The following is a 23,639-nucleotide window of genomic DNA, read 5'->3' on the forward strand; positions in this document are numbered from 1 at the left end:
GATTCAGCAACATTTCTGCTCAGAATTCAGGATTTCGACTGATCACCCTATCTGCCCAAATTCGGATTAATTGCAATTCAAACTGAAACAAACCTCCAAGTCTAAGTGGAGTCAGAAACCATAATTGTGAGACAATAAAACCAGTTCTGGTTATATAACTGCACAATGTTAGTAGGTGAATGAAGAACGATTACACTCCTAAATCAGGGTCTCTAAAATTGTCCCAGGAATGGATCAACCTGCCTTAGTGCAAATCCCCACATTGATTTTCTGGTCACATGAATGGTTTGGCAATATTGTAACCAGTGCAACTTTATTCTACAGGACTTTCTTATGATGGTTGTGCTAGCCTTTGGTCAATATTTATTTTATTAATTATCATGGCCACCAACTTTATTCACATAGATTGTCTTAATGTATTGTCCTGTAGTATTTTATGTTCTGCAGATAATTTGCATATTTAAACACACATTTTGCAACATTTTACAGAAACCTATATTTTACTTATGTGAAATTCTGAAAGAAAAACCTAAAATGACTACTTTATGCCAAGCATTCATTGTATAAAACTTCATATCACATTACACTGTAGGTGTATATATGTCTTTGATTTGATGTGCAGATATAAGCATCTTAACAGAAAATATGACACAGACATTATTGCACAATATCTGTCAGACATGTTATGTGAATTGCCAACATTCCTTCAGTTAAAAGGGTGTAGACCCTAACATACAGATGTAGAATCAATCAGTAGAGTTCTCCTGAATTTCTTTAATACTTTCGAAAGTTAAATTGTTATTTTTTTACATGGTGATCTGTGGGATACGCTGGATTGTTAATAAAGTTTAAATACTGAACAAAAGAGGGCATGACATAGTCATCTTTAGACAGATAAAAAAAATATTAGATAATTAGATAATCAGATATGGTGCTCGAGATATGTTAGCCAATGTATGGAGTAAAACAGGACTAGGCAAAAGTTAGTTCCCTGCATGTTGCAAAACTACAAATGCTGTGATGCTTTGCCAGCCTTTAGATTGGTAATACATCAAGGAAGCTACAGTTCTACGAAATCTGGGGATCTACATTTTGTCCACCCATGGAGATAAAGGTATAGTAATATTACATGTTAAGAGGTTGACTCCAGTTGATGCAAATAGATGAACATGCATTCATGCATCCATTTTAGAGACCACATGTATAGATTGTTCTCAATGTATAAATAAACTGTTATTGCCTATATAGTAATATCATTCCCTTTTTAAAAAAAAATATAAACTGCTAATAAATTCATAGAAACTCCATCTATGGAAGCACAGAAACCCTGAAAGTTACTCTACCTATTCTTGTTTTATCAGTGCCAACATCAAAAGCAGCCACTAGATTCTCTATGAAAAGCCGAACGAGTCTGAAGTTGATTCTCCCAATACTCCATGATCCATCGACCAAGATCACAATGTCAGCAATCGCTGGTGTTTTACAGGAAAATTGACCATCTGAAATAATAATGACATATATGAACATAGATCTTTTTTTTTTTTTTTTGCAGATCTTCACCCATAAAGTCCCAGAAAGGTATACAATGCGTTGGAAGCCCACGGATGAAGGAAGGGTTAAACATGTTGTACATCGTTCGCAAACAGAAAACTTGTCACATTACCAGCATTATTATTCCCTGCAAAGATAATTGGTTTAATGAGATCTGGTGCGCAGATGGAATTTCTTTCAACCCAATCAAGCATTGATGTTAAAAGGGATTTGGTAAATTTAAACCTCTTTAGATGACAGTCCTCGATGATTCGTATAGGAGAATGTTACCGTCATGTGAATCTACAAACAATGAGGGATGCATAGAGTTCTTTTTTATTTATTTCACTTGAGTTCCGATTGGAAAGATATATTTTTATGACATCTTGTATACCTGGAACAAAATTCATTTCATGTTCGGTTACTTTAAAATTAGTTATTACCAAGTTGGGGGGAGACGTTAGGATTTTTTTTGCAAACAAAAAAGTCTATTGATTTTGGAGGTACTTTGTATGATTAAAGAAAAAACACAGTTGGACCAAATTCCCATTGCTGCTAATTTAAAGATTTTTTACTTTAGCCATATGGTCCTACGTTTTGCAAGTTGAGTTCTCATGTTAACAGAATTGGTAGCCACAAGGATGCTTTTTGACTCACGATTTAAGCATTAAACAGCTTGATTTTGTATAGATACAGACGCAGATTAATCATACTGGCTAATATTCGGCCATTAGTTATGTCAGTATTGGTCTTCAGTGGAAGAAAGAAACCAACAGATTATGTAAATACTAATGTTGACATTATCAATATAGTGAAACATGCAATGAAAGACAGTAAGAATATAATCTAGATCAGGCCTGTCCAACCTGCTGCCCCCCAGATGTTGCTGAACTACAACTCCCATGAGTCTTTCAATTAAATAGATAGCCAGGGAATCATGGGAGTCGTAGTTCAGCAACATCTGGGGGGCCGCAGGTTGGACAGCCCTGATCTAGATGTTCATTTCACAAAATTATTTTTTAAAATAAAATAATATGTCTGTCAAAATTCTACGGACTTTGACATTTAACACGTTTCAATACTTTAAATTTTTTTAACACATAGTTAACTTGAGAGTAATCACCGAATGAGTACCTTACAGGATAGTAAAAATTCTTGGTTGTTTTTGCCAAATATTATCCTGAATGAAAGATCTTTGTGTGAGATTCACAAATATAGCAAGATTTGTAATTAACATTCTGATGGAGTTATTGCCACCGCATGTTAAATAAACGTGATTCTAGCAGTAACCTTGTTTTATGAAATGTGTTTCTGCCTCAGAAGAAACATTTAACACAATTGTTGTTATTCTTTTATTAACATGTACATAAGCAAACATTTTATTAGAAAATACATTCTAAAAAAAAAATACTATAATAGATAGAAAAAAAATAAAATGGATAAGAGGAATAATTTGATATAATATGAAGCGTTAAATGTTTAGAGGTATTAATTATTGACCGCATTCATAGTAATGTCTGTTTTTCCTGCTTCTTGTAGACGAATTTTACCGAAATGTCATCCCTAAAATGGAATAAAAAATATGAGATAAGGCATAAAACAGATATTAAACACTTAAACATCACACATCATTATGTAGATTTAACAACAGTGACATCTTCCTGTCCTGTAAATTAAGAGATTATAATATACTTTTATATACATGATGGCGTCATTGTTTGTCACTGCATGGATGTATTGACCTGTTTTGAAGGCTTACCTATGCGTTTTGAATCATAAGATAACAAGCTTTTCATTGTATATCAAGGTAGGCTTGTCTACTATATACAAATGTAATCATAGAGACGATTGGAATTTTAAACAAGTGGACACTTTCAACTTAATTTTCTCCATTCCTCCAGACAGAAAAGGGCATTGAGTGTAAATAATTATATAAGAATCAACCATATTGCATACAATAGAAAGAAAGGATTAGCTAAAATATACATGTTCATTAACATTATAAGAACATTGGATTTGACAGCATTAATACTGGTACTCTGTCAAGAGCTGTTAGGTAACCTGCAGATCCTCAATTCTTCATGAACTACAATCAAATATTCAGATTGATGGGGAATGTTCTTCATTGACATCAAATGAGGTGCAGTTTTTAAAATAATGAATATCCTTCAAACAGACCAAATTATCCAACTCATGTAAGAAACAGTGCAACTATTCTAAAGTGGGGTGTTCTAGGAATTTAATTATTTTGAATACGGCATAAAACATCAGTTTGAAAATAGGCAATAACTGAATGGATGTTGTTCCATGACTTCTACAAGATAAAGCCAAGTGGTAGAAATTATAGAAAATAAAATTTGGAAAGGCTGATACAGTTTATCCATCAGTAGATATCATTAGTGAGCTGGTTGGTTGGATGTCTGTATTATTGTACGCACTTGTTCTTTGGCTCACCTGGTTCCTTTTCTATAGAATGTTTCTGTTATCATACTTTCAAATAAGGAAACATATTTCCTTGAAGGGTTTTCAGTCTCTCGTCACCCATCCAAGATTTCAAAGTAGTAAATAACATTACTGAGCATCCCCTAAACTACGGTTTAGACTTACACTAACAAACGAAATTATTTCAGAAAACTGTTTTTTATCTTGTCACATTTATTGACAGAACTCTAATGAACTATACATTGTCCACCTGAACAGCTATATATCCCTTTGCCACTCATATTTTAAGCTCCACCTAAAGCGCAGGGACTTTGTGTATTAATGTTTCTACTTATAGTGTCTGGACTATAATCTGTACAAATACTGCACTTTATACACCACCTATCTATGACAATGTAACCTTTAAACTGATAAGTACACCTGCAAGTGGAATATAAATCTATATAGAGACATAGAGACACCTATAGCAACTCCCCTGTTCTATAATGTAAAGTGTCAAGTACAACTGTTAGCACTATATAAATATAATATATAAGCATACTTATAATATATGATATGATATTAAAGCTGCTCTGATCCTCTACCTACATCACTTCTGTGGTCCATATATACACACCATCAATTTGGCGGTTTTGATGAGTGGTAATGTGCACTATTTGAGCAATGTTATATTTTTTAAGTACATGTACATTAGTAAAATGAGACAGGCAAACAAACAGGAGACAGGCAAAAAAAAATATCCCTCTAGAGCAGTGGTTGTCAAACCAGTCCTCATGGCCCACCAACAGTCCAGGATTTATGTATTTCCCTGTTTTATTCCAGTGGAGATACTAACAAAACCTGGACTGTTGGTGGGTCTTGAGGACCGGTTTGAGAAATACTGCTCTAGAATCTCTAGAGTATTTAGGCATAAGTGTGAAAAGGTTAAACACATTCAGCATGGTGTACAACATTTATTTAAAGAATTATATAAACCAGGTAGTGTATTCAGACCAAATTGATTGGCTGCATCCTCAAAATATCAAAATTATGAATAAATAAATTAATTAATTATAATAATAATAATAATAATAATAATAATCAGCACCAATCTGAAGTAGGTGGCATAATAAAAAAACAATACAAATTAGAATAAGTTGTTAAAAATCTGAGGATAAGGAAAGATGTAGAATATAGGAAGAGGGGACAATGAGAGACTAATGGAATATAAGGGCAACAACAGCAAAGAGAGAATACGAGAGGGGAAATAAAAACATAATAATCGTAAAACAAGAATAAATAAATTCAATAAAAAAGAAAAAAATTATAACATAAGAAATTTTTTACAAAGTATGTATGTGGGATTGGGAGGGGTAGAGAGGGGTGATATGCTGATCTTCTGCCTCTGACTGAAAGTTGGCTTCTTGAATGTGCCACACACTCTCTGAGGCGTCCACATACACTATCCCTCTCCCGAGTGAGAGTGGACCACCAAAGACCAGTACACCTAAACTCGCACCTGGGACTGCCTACAAGCACAATGTATAACCAACTAACCCAAGGTTCTCCTATAGCAAAATAATTGACCAGCCGGATACTTGCTGTACCTCTCAATGACTAAATCACAGACTTTGTGACACGGTAATCAGCTAGGTCTTATTCCGCAACCTTACACAGTCCCGTTTGTGCAACGCACTACTGGCATAAATGCCGGCCTTAAGCTGTGCAATACCACATCCACCCTGTATGCCCCTGGGGTATCCAGGCCTCACCATATCATACTAACCCGGCTATTTTACCACTGTCTTGTGTGTTTGGCAACAGCAAGCCTAGTGTTATTCTGTTAGACGATGGCGTTATATAAAAGTGTAGTAGACTCCATATGGATGTCTCTCTTCGATGATTATGTAATTTCTCTTTTTATGTATCACCCTTTGGTTATATTGCTTTCTGATAAGTATGCATTCTCAGTTAGAGTGCATTCTTTTCATTGTATGTACTTATCAACTTAATAAACTTTGAATTTAAAAAAAAAAAAAAAAAAAAAATAGTTGGTCTCTTGTCAAAACATGAGCAAAACGTGGACTTTCTATATTAGGCAGCCAAAACTGAGCTCACCACTGCCTGGTTGACAGCACTTGGAGCTGCAGCGATTTTCACAAATCATTGCAATTCTAAGTCACTCTCAGAGATGAGAGTTGGCTCAGGTTGCTCTATACACAGTTAAAGGGACACTGTACACACTATAAACATTTTATTTCTGTTTAGTGCCTGGAGTCCCCTGGCACTGTCTCTCCATTCTGTGGGTAACCATTCTTAAGCAGTATAACACTAAATAAGGGTCCCTGGCCACCAAAAAGCCTTGCCCCTCATGGAGGAGTTGGCCAAGACATAGATTACACACTTCCTCGGTAGCCCGAGCAGCACAGAGGGGATGGACTGCTAAGGACTCTTGTTTAGCATTAAAACAAAAAATAAAAACAGTAAAAACTGTTTAGCACTGAGTGAAAGAATAGCAAACTCCAGACGCTATAACCAGTTCAACAAGATGAAACAGATACAGTGGCTGCAGTGTCCCTTTAACTTCAGAATCATGCAGTTGTGATAGTGCTTAGAGCAGCCATTTAGACTAAAGTTGTAGTAATTAAATGTAACAAATGTAACAAAATGAAAATACCGTATTAATGTTTTAATGTTTGTATCAAAGAGTCTGAGAAATAAAGTACCTAATTTTAATTTTCTCCCTCACAATTTTATCATGCACTGTCTGTGTTTTATTTGGAGCTTTTCCACTATCCCCGTTATCTTAAATATAACCACACTACCCTTTACACAAACCCACGAGCCTAACCCTATTATAAACCTAAAGCACGTAGGACGCAGCGGGCTGCTAAACTCCATTCCCATTTAGACAAACACCCTCAGCAATGTACAAAACAATAAACAAGAAAAAAAAAAAAAAGAAAAAATCTTCTGTGTGTCGAATCACTACTGGCCATTGTTTCTCCCATCACAATCAAAATACTGTACAATAAATAAAAGAATAATAAAATAGAATGACTCTGCAACATAAAATTATTAGAGAACAATAAAAAGATATGCAATTGTTAGTGAATAATAATAAAAATAAACTAAACGAAATCAGGAGAAAAAAAAATCGAAATACAGTCACATGCACAAAACAAGTACAGACACAAAATTGCATTTTAAACTAATAAATAATGTAAAGTAACTGGGATAGACAGCCAGGAGTACATTGAATAATCCCCTGCCCACCTTCCAGATGTTCCTGGAACAGCTCCTCGGATTCTTTGTGAAGGGAGATAGCATCTTCTTAAATGTATGACAAAAGCCAAAATCTGTAGCAACAAATGCTTCCAATAATATCTTGGCCAATAATGTTAAGTCCTTATTTATTGCAGGAGGTAGAAAAAATAAGGTAGATACACAGACAGGGGTACCCATGGCAAATGCATCTCATATTAACCCCTTAAGGACCAAACTTCTGTAATAAAAGGGAATCATGACATGTCACACATGTCATGTGTCCTCAAGGGGTTAAAGGAGCCCTTCTCAATCTTTCAGTCAAAATATAAGAGATCTAGTACCACAGCAGTTGTATGTCTAATTGCTGGATGGCCCTATTCTAACAGAATACACTGGGAGTTATTAAAGGGACTCTATAGTCACCATATAAAAGCAAGAAAGACAGGTCCCCCAGCCTTCCTTCTTGCTTTTATATGAACTTTCATTCATTAAAAAAAAAAAATCGGTGTTTTTATATTAAAAACTTACCTCCGTTCCAGCGCCGAGCTCCCCGCTAGGCCGCGCCCCCTTTTTCGTCAAAATGACGAAATCGCGGGGCCCAATGGGACGGCTTCGCGCTGGACCAATCGCGTTCTTCATAGAGCGGCATTGAATGCCGCCCTATGAAGAACCTGAGCGCTTTACCGCGCATGTGCGCGGAATGCGCGTTCGCGAGCTGAGCTGTCTGACTGACAGCTCAGCTCGCTTTCTAAAATTATCAATAATAATTTAGGGCCCCCACCCGCCCTGTGCGGCGGGTGGGGGCCCTAAAATTATCAATGAGGGGGGGGACCTACTGTCCCCCCCCCGGCCCCCACCCCTGTGCGGCGGGTGGGGCCCCTAAAATTATCAATGAGGGGGGGACCTACTGTCCCCCCCCGGCCCCCACCCCTGTGCGGCGGGTGGGGGCCCTAAAATTATCAATGAGGGGGGGGGACCTACTGTCCCCCCCCCGGCCCCCACCCCTGTGCGGCGGGTGGGGGCCCTAAAATTATCAATGAGGGGGGGACCTACTGTCCCCCCCCGGCCCCCACCCCTGAGCGGCGGGTGGGGGCCCTACAATTATCAATGAGGGGGGGGACCTACTGCCCCCCCCGGCCCCCACCCCTGAGCGGCGGGTGGGGGCCCTAAAATGATCAGTAAGGGGGGGGACCTACTGTCCCCCCCCGGCCCCCACCCCTGTGCGGCGGGTGGGGGCCCTAAAATGATCAATAAGGGGGGGGACCTACTGTCCCCCCCCCCCGGCCCCCACCCCTGTGCGGCGGGTGGGGGCCCTAAAATTATCAATAAGGGGGGGGGACCTACTGTCCCCCCCCCCCCGGCCCCCACCCCTGAGCGGCGGGTGGGGGCCCTAAAATTATCAATAAGGGGGGGGGACCTACTGTCCCCCCCCCCGGCCCCCACCCCTGAGCGGCGGGTGGGGGCCCTAAAATTATCAATAAGGGGGGGGGACCTACTGTCCCCCCCCCCGGCCCCCACCCCTGAGCGGCGGGTGGGGGCCCTAAAATTATCAATAAGGGGGGGGACCTACTGTCCCCCCCCCCGGCCCCCACCCCTGAGCGGCGGGTGGGGGCCCTAAAATTATCAATAAGGGGGGGGGACCTACTGTCCCCCCCCCCGGCCCCCACCCCTGAGCGGCGGGTGGGGGCCCTAAAATTATCAATAAGGGGGGGGGACCTATTGTCCCCCCCCCGGCCCCCACCCCTGAGCGGTGGGTGGGGGCCCTAAATACAAAGGGGGGGGGGGGACCCTAGTTAACCCTCCCCCCCCCAAAAAAAATATCTCCCTACCTACCCCCCTCACCCTAAAAATAATGAGGGGGGACCATTAACTAAAAACCTGTAAAAAAATGAGATAAAATCAACTTACCATTCGATGTTTTCTTTCTTCTAAAATCTTCTTTCTTCAGCCCCAAAAAAGGCCAAATAAAAATCCATAATAACCGACGCAATTAAAAAAAAAAAAAAAAAAACCGAGCGCAAAAAAAAATAATCCATCTTCACCCATGGAGGGCTCCGCGCAGACTGAGCTCCGCAGGGCGGGGGAAGGCTTATAAAGCCTTGCCCCGCCCTGCAATTAGGCTAAGAACACTCTGATTGGTGGGTTTAAGCCAATCAGAGTGCTCTTTGTCATTTTACAAGCGTGGGAAAGTTCTTTGGAATTTTCCCACGCTTGTAAAATGACACAGAGCACTGTGATTGGATGGATTTCAAGCCATCCAATCACATTGCTCTGTGTCATTTTACAAGCGTGGGAAAATTCCAAAGAACTTTCCCACGCTTGTAAAATGACAAAGAGCACTCTGATTGGCTTAAACCCACCAATCAGAGTGTTCTTAGCCTAATTGCAGGGCGGGGCAAGGCTTTATAAGCCTTCCCCCGCCCTGCGGAGCTCAGTCTGCGCGGAGCCCTCCATGGGTGAAGATGGATTATTTTTTTTGCGCTCGGGTTTTTTTTTTTTTTATTGCGTCGGTTATTATGGATTTTTATTTGGCCTTTTTTGGGGCTGAAGAAAGAAGATTTTAGAAGAAAGAAAACATCGAATGGTAAGTTGTTTTTATCTTATTTTTTTTTTCTTTACAGGTTTTTAGTTAAAGGGTCCCCCCTCATTATTTTTAGGGTGAGGGGGTAGGTAGGGAGATAAGTTTTTTTTTTTTTGGGGGGGGGGGGGGGGGGAGGGTTAACTAGGGTCCCCACCCCCTTTGTATTTAGGGCCCCCACCCACCGCTCAGGGGTGGGGGCCGGGGGGGGACAATAGGTCCCCCCCTATTGATAATTTTAGGGCCCCCACCCACCGCTCAGGGGTGGGGGCCGGGGGGGGGGCAGTAGGTCCCCCCCCCTTATTGTGAATTTTAGGGCCCCCACCCGCCGCACAGGGGTGGGGGCCGGGGGGGGACAGTAGGTCCCCCCCCTATTGTGAATTTTAGGGCCCCCACCCACCGCTCAGGGGTGGGGGCCGGGGGGGGGGCAGTAGGTCCCCCCCCTTATTGTGAATTTTAGGGCCCCCACCCACCGCTCAGGGGTGGGGGCAGTAGGCCCCCCCCCCTTATTGTGAATTTTAGGGCCCCCACCCGCCGCACAGGGGTGGGGGCCGGGGGGGGGCAGTATGTCCCCCCCTTATTTTTTATTTTAAGGCCCCCACCCACCGCACAGGGGTGGGGGCCGGGGGGGGACAATAGGTCCCCCCTTATTGATAATTTTAGTGCCCCCACCCGCCGCACAGGGGTGGGGGCCGGGGGGGCAGTATGTGCCACCCTTATTTTTAGGGCCCCCACTCACCGCTCAGGGGTGGGGGCCGGGGGGGGGGGGAGGAGAGTAGGTCCGTCCCCCCCCTCCCTTCAACCACTATTGTGGCCAGACAGCATCCCTGTGGGTTCGGGCTTCAGCTGTCAGCTGAAGCCACGCCCACAGCAGTGCTGACAGGCTGTCAGCACACAAAGCGCGTTCACAGTGCTTTGTGTGCTGATAGCCCGTCTGATGCATTCACCCAGAATGCATCGGACGAGAGGCCTTTTTAGGGCCTCTGAACTCGGAAGTCCCTCTGGTGGCCGTCTGATTGACTGCAACAAGAGGTGTTCCAAGCTTCCAATGTAAACACTGCATTTTCTCAGAAAATACAGTGCTTACAAGAAAAAGGCTCCGGGTAGCTGTAGCACTCACCTAAACAACCTCATTAAGCTGAAGTTGTTCAGGTGACTATAGTGTCCCTTTAACAAAAAGGTTGTGTTTCTTTTTTATGAAAGATTGCTGGTACTTTTTATAGTTGTGCCTGTTTTTCTCATATTTCCACCAAACTGTTAGTAACTGCTCCTTCATTCTTTTGTTTTTACTTGCAATGAATATAAAATAGAGATAGAAAACTGCACCCTTTCTTTCTGACAAGTTTTTAGCCCGCTGTCAGATTGGCAGGTTTTAAGCAACTGACATTCTTTTTGTTTAATGTATTAAAAAAATCCTTCAGATTACAAATGAGTCTTTTTTCACCCCCCTAGTAAGATTGCTAATTTGTCCTATTTAGCGAATGTAATCTATGATAAAAATCAGTAGGTAAAAAGGAGCCGAAAATTCACGAGAAAAATTCAAAGTAGTAAAATAAGGAATATTTTGACACACTACAAAAAAAGTGTCACTAATATAATAAAGAGTGTAATTACACTTTTATACATAAGAAAATGGACCACGTTTAAAAAACTGGAGGAAACATTAACCCCTTAAGGACCAAACTTCTGGAATAAAAGGTAATCATGACATGTCACACATGTCATGTGTCCTTAAGGGGTTAAAGGGAACTCAACACATTTCATACATAATCCCCAATGCTTACTTCGGTTTCTAATATTGGTCCTAATGTCTTAGCTATTCCATTACGTTTCAGTTATTTGCTCCCCATAGCTACAATTCTTCCCATCAGTAATTCAGTAGAATAATATCACATTGTTCAGAGGTTTTCTTTGACGAACAAGTATATATCTGTATATCCAAGAGATTACGTGCCTTGCACACTATGGAATTCGGTTAAAATAACCAAAGATAATGCACACCTTATTTAAAATATGGAATGTTACAATTAAAGCAATGTTTTACATTAAACCATACTAAGAAGAATTATTTGGATTTAGACTGTGTTTATTGTCAGGATAAAGAGTGCAACACAAATTATTTTTAGGGAGAGTCAAGAGTCAGAAACGCTCCAAAAATGGCGAGATGCTTAGTGTTAAATAATGAGGTTACCTATGACGAAGATTAGTTCCCAGACCCAGCCACCCCCTCCTATACCCAACCTTTGACTCACCTGACAGCTATAGACGCGCCTGTAATACATTTTACACAGGCGCCCCACATCGCCAACCACAACCCGCTTAGGCGGACACGCTGTACATTGATTGTGACAATGTCATTGGTGAAACATTATACTCGACTATGTATCAATGCTGGGCTCGATATACTGAGCCGATGTATGTCATTCTTTGCAATTTGATGTTTGTTTCCCCCGCCCCTCCCCTCCCTTTCCTTTTTTCTGTACCCCTTCCTTACTTGAAAAATCTCTCATAAATAAAGAATGTCTAAAAAAAAATAAAAAAAAAACAATGAAGTTACATTAACAATTATTGATCTACAATGTTTTTGGTGGTTTCTACCTTTTGACTCACCCTGTGTATAAATGTCATTTTAGACAATAATATATCAAAGAATGGCTATTTACCCCCCAAAATTTAGCATTTAAAATGATCAAATGAACCCAATATACCTGACTTGTTTCCATATACTGACTTGCAACAATTCACAGGTATTTAATGAAGTCTATTTAAGTCCACGCATATAGATTGCCTTTAGTGGTCAAATGTTCTTAAATTCGTGATACCTCAAACATCACCACCTTCTGGGTACCTGATTGCGACAACCATAGAACCAAGACCAGTATCTTTATCTTTAAATTGATTGACATCAAAACAAATTGTTAGTCATTTTAATGAGAATGAGCACTTCTCTCTAGCTAGATCTTATTTCCCATTTTGTGTATGTAAAGGGACAGTATAGTCACCAAAACAACTTTAGGTTAATGAAGCAGTGCTGGTGTATAGATCATGCCCCTGCAGTCTCACTGCTCAATTCACTGCCATTAAGGAGTTAAATCACTTTTATTTCTGTCCATGCAACCCTAGCCACACCTCCCCTGGGTGTGACTGACACAGCCTGCATGAAAACAAAATGGTTTAATTTTCAATCAGATGTTATTTACTTTAAAAAATATATCTCCTGCTTTGTAAATTGAACTTTCATTACACAAAGGAGGCTTCTTCAAGGTCTAGCAAGCTATTAACAGAGCAGGAGATAAGAAATTCTAAACTAAACATACTGTGCAATAAAGTAAGTGTAAGCATTAGATGACTCTTTACAGGAAGTGTTTAGAAAAGCTGTGTAAGTCACACTCAGGGAGGTGTGCCTAGAGCTGCATAAATAAAGTGATTTAACTCCTAAATGACAGAGAATTGGGCCGTGAAACTGTAGAGGCATTATCTTTACACCAAAACCACTTAATTAAGCTAAAGTTGTTTTGGTGACTATAGTGTCCCTTTACGTTGATAGACTGTTAAACACTAATGCAAATTGTCTATTTGCCGATTAATTAAATTCTTACTGAAGTCTCAAAGCTGTCAAAAAGTCCACAAAGCACCTGTATATTAATTATTACTGTAAATGATCGGCTGGCAGTGATTACCGTATGCTTAAAGGATCCATACCTCCTTCAGGCACTCTGTTGTCTTTTTTTTTTCCTTTGCGATTTTTGCTGGAGTCTGTTGTTTTTCTTTTTTTCATCAAATCCACTACTATAACCAGCAAAATACAAAATGTAAGAATAAATAATGAGGAGCAGAGTCTTAAAAGAATATTAGAACAATGAGGTCACCCTTACCGATTTAGCATTGCTACTCGTATTACCTCAACCTAATTAAGTCGTACCCTTTTATTTTTTTAATCCAGCCATCTAACAAAATTAGATCCAGTTTCTAAAGCCATATCTTATAGGAGATATAAAGCCAATCACACAAGCAAAACCATTTAAAATATGTAAAATGAGTACTATATTAACAAAACCAGCAGCATGCAATGCATATATAAAAAATATAACAAATATGAGAGAGCAATAAACAATATAACCTTCTAAAATAAAAACAAGATACAAGATATAAGAAAATCATGATACTAATCAATGAGAATATACTATATATAAAAACTGCTATACACCTAAGAAACTTCAAAATCGCATCACTTAAAGTCCACAAACAAGTGTAAGTTCTTAGTAGATCAGCCCAAAAGTATCCCAAAAGAAAATCTAATTTAAAATACTCAAGCATAACACTCTTTATTTAAATTTAATTAAATTAGATTTGTATTAATGTTTGGATACCCCTGACTTTTTTTTAACTAGGGGCTGATCTACTAAGTGCTTACACTTGTTTGTGGAACATATCCTTCTGGGAACAGAGGAAAAAATGGTCTTAAAATATGCCATCTATTTTTGATGAGAATGAAGTGGAAGTTCCCAGCATCCCAGCGTATCACATGACATATCACCGGAAAGCCCAGGATGTCCTCTTTACAATACAGCAGGGATTGATAGAGTAGCTCAAAAGAATAAAAGGCGATTAATGCGATCGAAATGTTCAGTGCAGAGGACACAAGTTAATGGGAGGATATACATATGTTTACCTTAAATCCTCATAGATTGCAAGTATACTAAGCAGAGTTGAGTTAGGCCTTCTTTATATCCCCTATCCCCTCTAACTGTAAAGCACTACAATATATGTTGGGTGCTACAGGAATGTTAATAAGCATAGCTGTTTCCTTATTATCCAGCATTATTCTTGGCTGCTGAAGTAGTCTAACCAAAGGGGAGAAAACACTATTTCCCACTCTGTGTTTGAGGAGTTAGGGGTATAATCAATATATGAAGGTGTGCTATGCGGATAGGGTGCCAGTGACCAGACAATGTGATGGAGATGGCCCACATGCTCTCCCCTCTTCCATGTGCTCATTCCCCAACCCTACATTTGTTTGATGGGTAATTACAATTCTGTCAGAAGGTCCTTAGTCTCCTAGTCCATCTACCTGTTCTATCTCACGCCCATTGCCCGGTTCCCCTAGATACCCATACCATAAAACCCAGTGCCTAAAAATTGTCTTTATCTATACCACGTTGAATTCTGTAGAAAATGGGCAATGTGAACAGCTGCGAGTTACTGGTGGCTCAGACTTATCAAAGCTGTATAGTTAGTGTGCATTCATATAGACATGCACATTGGCTGTGCCCAGGACACACCCTACAGCAAAGCCCAATTATCCTACCTGTAGAGTGTTTGGGTTTTGTTGCCTTTGATAAGATAGCATTGTAATAAAGTTTTTCAAAACAGGCCTGCAGTCACGCAATGTCTTAGTAATGCTATTTCATAGAAAAAGACTGTGGTGGGATATCCAGTGATCAAAAATAAGATACAATGTAAACTGTACATAAGGAGAAAGGGTGACATTAGATTGAGCACCACATGGCACTTCATGTTTAATGTCGTATTTTGTAAATAATATTTAGACTGTCATTTGATCTGTGTACGTACTATAATGCAGTCGCAGACACCATTCTCAGCCAACCTATTTTTTTCTGGTTTGGTAGTTTTTATTTCAAATTTGCATTTTTGCCACCAGTTATCGTTTTTGGGGTGCACTGTATTTGAAGCACCTGTCTATTACCGTAAGCAATAAAGAACAAAGATGGGGAGTCCTGAGTGACAGCCTAGTGCGGCTGCTGAGAAAGAGGGTCATGATGCACCTCCTCTTTCAGGGGGCCACAGCGATAAATGTGAGATTGAATGTGAAATGATATGCCAAAAGGAAGGCAATATGGAATGACTTTGCATGTGTGATCACTGGATAAAAGAGACAAATTAATTATGAAATATATGGATCAATGAATGAAATATGGCAAGTGAGGTAATGAATGGGGGTGAAATTTGAAACTAGCTGGTTTTAATATTTTTAACAGGAACCCAAATACACAATGCACAGGAATGGCAATTCATTCTTCATTCAGTGGACTTAGTGGACCATTCTTTAAATTTAGAATAAGAAACATAAAAAATGATTATATTCTTCCCACCATCAGACTACACTGCAATAGGGAAGACAATACCATAACAGTAAACAATGTATAGAATGATTACGACATGCATGTTCCAAATACACGGAACCCACGGAAATATCATGAGAACCCAAAATGAATGAAAAAGATTGGAAAGTGTGCAAATGAGACAAAGGGAAGAGAGGCTGTGTTAATTGTGTATATATCAATGCAGTAAATTTTTAGTTTTTATTATTTATTACTGCATAGGTCGACATATGTGATTAGAGGTGAGGATATATTTACTAAACAGTGAATGGTGGTGAGGTGACGAGAAAAAAATGACAATATCAAGTCCAGCTAGATCAGTTTCCAATTCATCACATTTCAACATTTAGTGATAAGAACCCTTTGCGTTTTAAAATTTTTTAATTGTTAAAGGGAATGCCAAGGGAAGAATACCCAGGTGCCAAATACTCTAGGTACGACCTCTGATGGTGGCTACTTACTTCTAAACTCTCCTTGAACCGGTTTGCTTTCATCATCTTCATTAAATGCACTGATCTGTACAGTATAACTTAGGATGGGATCAAGTTTTTGAATGACTGCATTAACGGCAGTGTTTTGAAGATTTAGTTCGTTGATTTTCCCACCTGAAAATAAGGAGACATTCACTCAGAGATCTGTCATCATCGTTATATAATTATACCAAAATTATTAATATCGAGCTTTCCACAAAGATAATCATATTAAGGTCAATATTATAGGTCACAATGAGACGTCTATCACCAAAATTAAGTATCCTCAGTTCTATTAACTTGCAGATTAACTCTGCAAGCCCCAGAACGAGATGAAAGTAAAGTATTGCATACTCAGTTCTTCATGTCAACAATATCTTTTTCCAGTATAGATAGATAATACTAGTCTATCATTTCAATTCTAATTAATATGATATCAGTTACAGAGTGTCAGGATCTGCCAGGAATTAACCAGGGTCTGAATATGTGCTGGCTTCCAGCCACAGCAGCAATTAAATATTATATTGTGCCCAGTGGCAAACAGACCAAATGAAGACGAGGTTTTTGAAATTCTTCCAGCCTGTCTGAAAATTATGTAGGTTCTGTTCCATCAAAACTGGATTACCCATTAAACGACCAAGGTGGCAACCTAGGACCCAGGCTTCCTCATGCCTGCTTGGCCCTGTGTCCCCTTTGCTGAGGAGCATTGTGGCCTGTAGCAATATCAAGTACAGATCACTTTAAGCAATTCACCAGCATGTCTCAAAAAAACAGTACACACAGATAAACTCAGCCTCCTCCAAACCAGCTCTCACCCTGCCTCGTCCACACACACATCACTACACACAGTCAGTCAACACACACCTCACAGAAACAGAAGCCAGAGTTGTAGAGTGACCCCAACCTGGCAACCTGTCTAGAGCCCTGGACAATCTTAAAGGGAAACTACAACCATCAGGGCCACATCTGCTTTTAGATGTGGTCATAGTGGTAGGAGCCTGTATGTGCATATCGGTCATAGTGGTAGGAGTCTGTAAGTGAAGCATTTCTGCGTGAAACCTTGCACATTTAGAGATATTTGCACTTGAGAGCTGAGGTCTAGTTACACCCCTGGCACATATGACCTAGGCAGCTTGGGACTGGTTTTTACTGTCTATACTGTGCAAAAATGACTTCTGTCTTTAGCGCGAATTGCACACTGATGACAGAGGTTATAAGCCTGCAAGGGATAGCTAAAAATAAATTCTTATCATCAGTGCAATGCATCAGTGGCTGCCTACCATGTTTTGTGTCAACCCAATCCTTAGACTCATCCAACACCAAAGTCATTCCCCTCTTCTTCTCAAATAATTGAAGTTTTACTTTACCCTCCTAAAGTATCCAATGATAGGGTGTGAACGCAGCGGGAGGTTACGACTAGTACTCAACAGCCACTCACTGTCTAAGCATGGATGGATTTGGACTGATAATAGGGAATCCCCTAGACGTACAATGCTAACCCTGCATTTCACAGGCATTAAAAAAAACATTTTCAGTTTAAAGCTGTCCATGGTTTCTCTTGCAACCATATTGCTAAAGTCTTCTACTATGAATCATTCTACGTGGTATAAAACACCCTATTGCAAATAGAACAGTCATCAAAGCAGACAGAATGGACACACCACGCAGTGTATATGAGATTTTTTGTTATGATTTATGTAAAGAAAAGTACTTTAAGGATGAATATCTCCCTTACCATCTCATTGACATGATACATTTTCATTTGATCAGAATGGCATTTTCCTCACTCACTTCTGTCTGTGTTTGCACTTGAAATTATGCATACAGTCAATTTACGCCCTACGGCACCAAAATTATTTTAAGAAGCTATGAAGAATTTTATTGCAGGCAAAATCTGAACTGAATCTGAATTTGAAATACGCAATGCCTGAATCTTCTATCTTAGTTAAAAAGTAACTATCACTACATAAGTTTGGATCAAGCATTGTTTCTGAACTACAACTCCCAAGATTCTTTGGCCAGTTATTACATTCAAAGAGTTCTGGATGTTCTAGGCCATCAACTTCTGGGTGGGCAAAGTTTGAGATCACTGGTTTAATTGTTTCTTTGGTTTTAGATTTATTAACATTGTTTAAGAAATAATGTATGGTTTTCCGATTTATTACCAGCGCTAGCTATTCATCACGGCCCTAAGATAATCATGGAAAGGGCCAGAACCAGTATAGCTCATAGTTCTCCATACGCGTATGAGATGAGTGACGGTGATAAAATAGTGTTGAAAGAATACACATTGATTATGAAATTTTCAATTCAAGTTTGAAATGTTTAATAGACAATACAAGGAACTTAGAAGCAATTAAGGACACAACTTCAGAAATAAATAGTATTAATAATAATACAAAATTAAAAGAAACAACAATATATTGTCACCAGCTCCACATTTTCAGTTTCCCTTTTTATTCTTCATATGAGCATCTCACACGTCAAATGATCTCAATCTGTTAGAAATACTTTTCAATGTATTTATCGATAGAAGTTCCTGTTAACGTATATGGGAATTTATGTAGATTAATCATTGGAAAAAGTTTTTCGGAAAGATTGTGACCATTTGAAAATCTTATCTAAAATATTAAATTGAGTCCGATGTAAGATTTCCTTTCTTCATATTTCCTTCACCTCAGCTTCTCCTACTTTTCCCCTCTTCTAACTTTACTATTGTCCCATCCTCCACCCATCTTAGTTCCTTTTTCCAATCTGTTTAGAAGGCATTGCTCAGAATGAACAGGTAACCCCATGAACCCAATCTAGTCTAGAAATAACATTCTGAGTGGGTTCTTTGAGCACGTTTTCATTTGGCAAGCAGGTGGTTATTTGAATCAATGACATCTGTGAAAGGGGTATGGATGATCTAAAGGTAACGCAACTCTGAATTTAACATTCCTAGACAGTTACAGTACCCATGACTTAACTAAAAAAAAACTACCCTAAATTGCCCATTCAAAGTTAAAGGGATACTATAGGCACCTAGACCATTTCATATCATTGAAATGGTCTGGGTGCACTATCCCTGCCCCCCCTTAGTCTTGCAATGTAAATCATTGCAGTTACAGAGAAACTGAAATGATTACAGAGCAGAACTAAGATTGCCTCTAGTGGCAGGAAGAGGTGGAGCGTAGACCCAATGCAGAGTAAGATAGATGCTGGAATTGGGTAAGTATTAAAAGGGGTTTTTAACACTTGTAGTGCCGGAGGGGCACAAGAAAGAGGGGTCCAACAGGACACAATAGCGTTATGAATACACTTTTGTATTACTAACATTATAGTGCTTCTTTAAGATCATCCTGTTCAAGGGAAGTTTAAGTGATGAGTGACCAAGGCTAATAATGGGAAAAATGTCCTACTAAAATGCAAAAAAATGCAAAAATTACCATTTTTCACCAAAACCTAAAATCTCACTTGTTGGTGAAATTATGACACGACCATGAAAATTCCATAATACTATAGACGGCAAATGTTCACACTTTGAATGTGAAATATTCCCTTTTTGAAAACCATTCGTATATGGACCTAGATGTTCTCTGAAACATGTGAGCTTAAAGAGGGATCAAAAAAATACATCATGTTTCAATAGCTTGCTACTTAAAATCAAGTGAGGTCTACAGAACCCTCTTGTTCTAGAATTAGCAACACAATGACATTTTAAATGTCCAGCTCTTCACTTGCCTGATTTTGGTGTGACACGAAGTCTATATCCTTTAATTGTATCTTTTGAGGCTTTCCATGAGATCTGTATGCTGTTTTGAGTTACTGCATGATATCTTAGTCTTGTTGGTGGTGTCACTACAAAAGACAAAAAATATCAGTTGGTTCACAGAAATAATGGACTATAGGACGAGATAAGAAGTAAGTTGACATAACACTAGGAGCATGTCAAAACCATGACAGCCCACAATTTCGAATTGGTTATTTTTAAAACCACCCACCGTGTTTATTCAAAACCAGACTTAGTAAAATTCCCGCATGTCACACCATTTACAAGCCTCTTAAAGTTACAATAAGACAAGACAGATCATGTTAGATATTAGACCATTAGCAGGCAACATAGACAACACATGCTACAGGGATTTTGGAAGGGTTTTAGCCTAAAAGTACCCCTCCTACTCAATATAGGTGTATATAAACAATGGGAGAAATGTAAATTACACAATGTTAAACTAAAAATAAATGGGATTTTAGTACAAAATAATTTTTTTAATTAAAATTATGTTATTTTTGAATTATTGCAAAATATTTAGTTTGATTGAATTAATTTGATTATGAATTAATTGTGTAATCTATGACATATTTACGTGAGTAAGTGTGGAGATTTATTATAAACAAGTCATAACAGGAATTAAATACATGTTTTGTATTTTTTTTTATTTATTTTTTTAGCTATTCTTTAGATAACGTGTCGGCAGTTGATGAGTAGCCGTAGTTAATTGTGTGTATTTTATGTATCAGGAGATAGCCATCTATAGCACAAATAATCAATCAGATCTCAATAAGCCTGTGGCGGAGTATTTTTGCAGCTTGCTAATGAACCTGCATAGTTTCCATTCTCTGTTTGCAAGACAGCACACACCTGAGTGTCAGGAGTTCAGTGGAAATACACGTAAGAACATTTATGTGAAATTATAAAAAAAAAAAAATATGATTAAATTGACAAGCAATGTCTATAAAACACTGGGTTTTAAAACTACGCCCTAAGCTTGTTATTTTTATTGTTTTTTTTTTTTCTCCAGCAAAAAACATGTACATGTTTATAAGCTACACTTTCTAAAAATATTATTTTCAGGATTAATTTCATACAAAACAAAAAAACAAAAAAATAGGTAACCTCACATCATGATTATATTAAAAAACATAAGACCGTCACCAACAGATAAACAAATAACCCATCACACATGATAAACATCAACCTGTCTAGTCAAAGAAAAGAGACATTTATGTAACAGATTCATTAATAGAGATATCTTTACAAACTGGAAAAGACGTGCCAAATGTTTAACATAACTAGTATATGTACTACATTACTTTTAACTTTTAAATCGTACATAAAATTATTGCTTCTTTCCTAGCGCATCAAAATAGAAAAGTCATAAATCTTGAAATCTTGTAAGCTGTTTGCATTTTTTTCAATTTTTACATTTTTTTTGTCAAAGTTGAATTTCTTACATTCTATCAATAAAAGTGTCATTAATTTTATATCGCTGTAAAATATGTTTTTAAGTTGTCTTTATTTAATTTATTTATTTAGTTATTCATTTAATTATTTATTTACTTAGTCATGTGAAAAACATTTTGGCACGAAACTAAACCACACACAACTAAGACATAAATCTAAAGACAAAGTAAACAAATATAAGTATGTATGACTCTGTTGCATCACCAACCTGTGTTTACTGTCCTTATGTCTTTGAGCACTTAATGTCTGTGAAATAAAAGCTAGTTTCTTGTGACAAAAGAAAAAAAAGTAATAAAACAAAAACAAATGTTAAGGTAGACATATATAAAAAATAAATAAAATCAGGTTTCTAAAATGAAAGAAATAAAATAAAAATTGTAAGAGTTTGCTAGTGAAAGAGTATGTACACAACACAAATCCGTTGAGCCATTTTAGACGGTAACGTTAATGTGCATTGCTGAAATAAACTGATCAGTCCACACTGTCATTCTTTAAACATTCTATACATTTTCATTAATACACTTTGAAGTTAAGTGAATGGTATTTTTCTACATGTTCCAGCTTGAATGTCCAGATGGCCTTCGGGATACCTTTTGGAAAATATTTAATGTAGAAAATCGCAAAAGCATTAAAGCCACGAAAACATGAGAAAATAATTTTATTGACATCAAAATTAAAACGAAAATAATTCATTGTCTACAAGTCAATGTTAAAGGGAATGATCGAGGTTAAAAGTCTTCTTTGTGCTGAAAATTATTTCCATAGTTCAGTCTTAAACCCATGTTATCAATTTTATACATATAAAACACATAAACTACTGGATGGATGTAAAGAGTATACAGGCAAATTATTGGCATTTTCTTTTCTTGAAGTAGAACATACAATAAAAAAATAAATTAAGATATGTTACAATTACCTGTATCTGTATCCACTTCCCTCGAATTTATTGGTAAAGGTCTAAACATATCTCAACATAAAGTTCTCTATTCTCCTGAAAATGCAAAGTGTCCCCTCCTTCAGACAGGACATAATGTGTAACATAATTTATGAGAAGACAAATAGGGACATACTAACTTGCACTTAGGTTGGTCCCCAATCAGGTGTCTTACGAGGGTTAATATCTCTTACATAGAGAACCTACATAATATCAAGCTGGTCCCTCCCCCCCCCCAAAGGGGCAATCCATAGACACAATGTTTTGTAGATATAGGACCACAGATAAATCATCTCAACCTTCTTTAGGTTTCATCAGTGAGTCATGCACCTCTAGGCCAAGTGAGCAAGTAGTCCACACCTAGCATTATGTTCTTATTATCTATAAGAACTAATATATTGACAATTGATGTAATTATATGGAAGGTTCCTCTGTCCACAGTAAATCAACAAGTTCTAATCCATGTTTTAATTCCCCTGCAATTCTAAGAGATTATTTCAGATCAGTAGTTTTATTCTAGACTATACACTATTTGTTTTTGAGACAAATGTATCTGTTCTGACTTGCTGACTCTTTATTTAAAAGTTTCTTGAATTTCTGTTATGTATGTGTTTCCAGACACGCTTCTATAAATAAATCCCTTGACATTTATCATTTTTTAATTTTATTCTTCCAGTTTGTTTTTATTCTGTGAACTCAGTACAAGAGTTAACGATGCTTGCTCTGGACACTTCCTATGAATCAAACACTAATCAGAGAAGTATAGAACACGTAACAAGTATTAAACAACACTAGTGGTCACATTATCTTTCACTGGAACCTAGCTAGTGATTATTATTGCCATATTCATTGTCAATATTAATGTTAGTATTGCTGGATTTACTATTACAAGTTTGGAGATCACATATCCCAGTGGAACCCAAACTGTCTCAAATATAAGTTACTTCCCAAATGCATACCCTTACATTATCTATGTTTCTTTTTTTTTTCTTCACCTTGCCCATTTTGATAAAATACCAAATAGGGATTTAAAAATATGTGCTTTTTATCTTTAAAAGAATATATATAACATGGATTATTTTCAAGCATA

The 23,639-nt window shown here is 38.1% G+C and overlaps 1 protein-coding gene across 2 annotated transcripts in view; it reads right to left on the minus strand.

The window, feature by feature from the left end:
- Window positions 1–23,639, minus strand: part of COL14A1 (collagen type XIV alpha 1 chain) — a 135,995-nt gene that overhangs the window by 94,842 nt on the left and 17,514 nt on the right. The window contains exons 3-6 of one of the 2 annotated variants that reach the window (XM_063451103.1): window positions 20,112–20,228; window positions 16,380–16,523; window positions 13,499–13,585; window positions 1,344–1,499 (exon numbers count right to left, since the gene is read on the minus strand). In XM_063451103.1, coding sequence (XP_063307173.1) covers window positions 1,344–1,499; window positions 13,499–13,585; window positions 16,380–16,523; window positions 20,112–20,228 — 504 coding nt within the window. The remainder of the gene's footprint in view (window positions 1–1,343; window positions 1,500–13,498; window positions 13,586–16,379; window positions 16,524–20,111; window positions 20,229–23,639) is intronic. The other variant, XM_063451104.1, reaches the window with a different exon arrangement.

The sequence above is a fragment of the Pelobates fuscus genome, chromosome 4, assembly GCF_036172605.1.
Source record: "Pelobates fuscus isolate aPelFus1 chromosome 4, aPelFus1.pri, whole genome shotgun sequence".
Classification (NCBI taxonomy): Eukaryota; Metazoa; Chordata; class Amphibia; order Anura; family Pelobatidae; genus Pelobates; species Pelobates fuscus.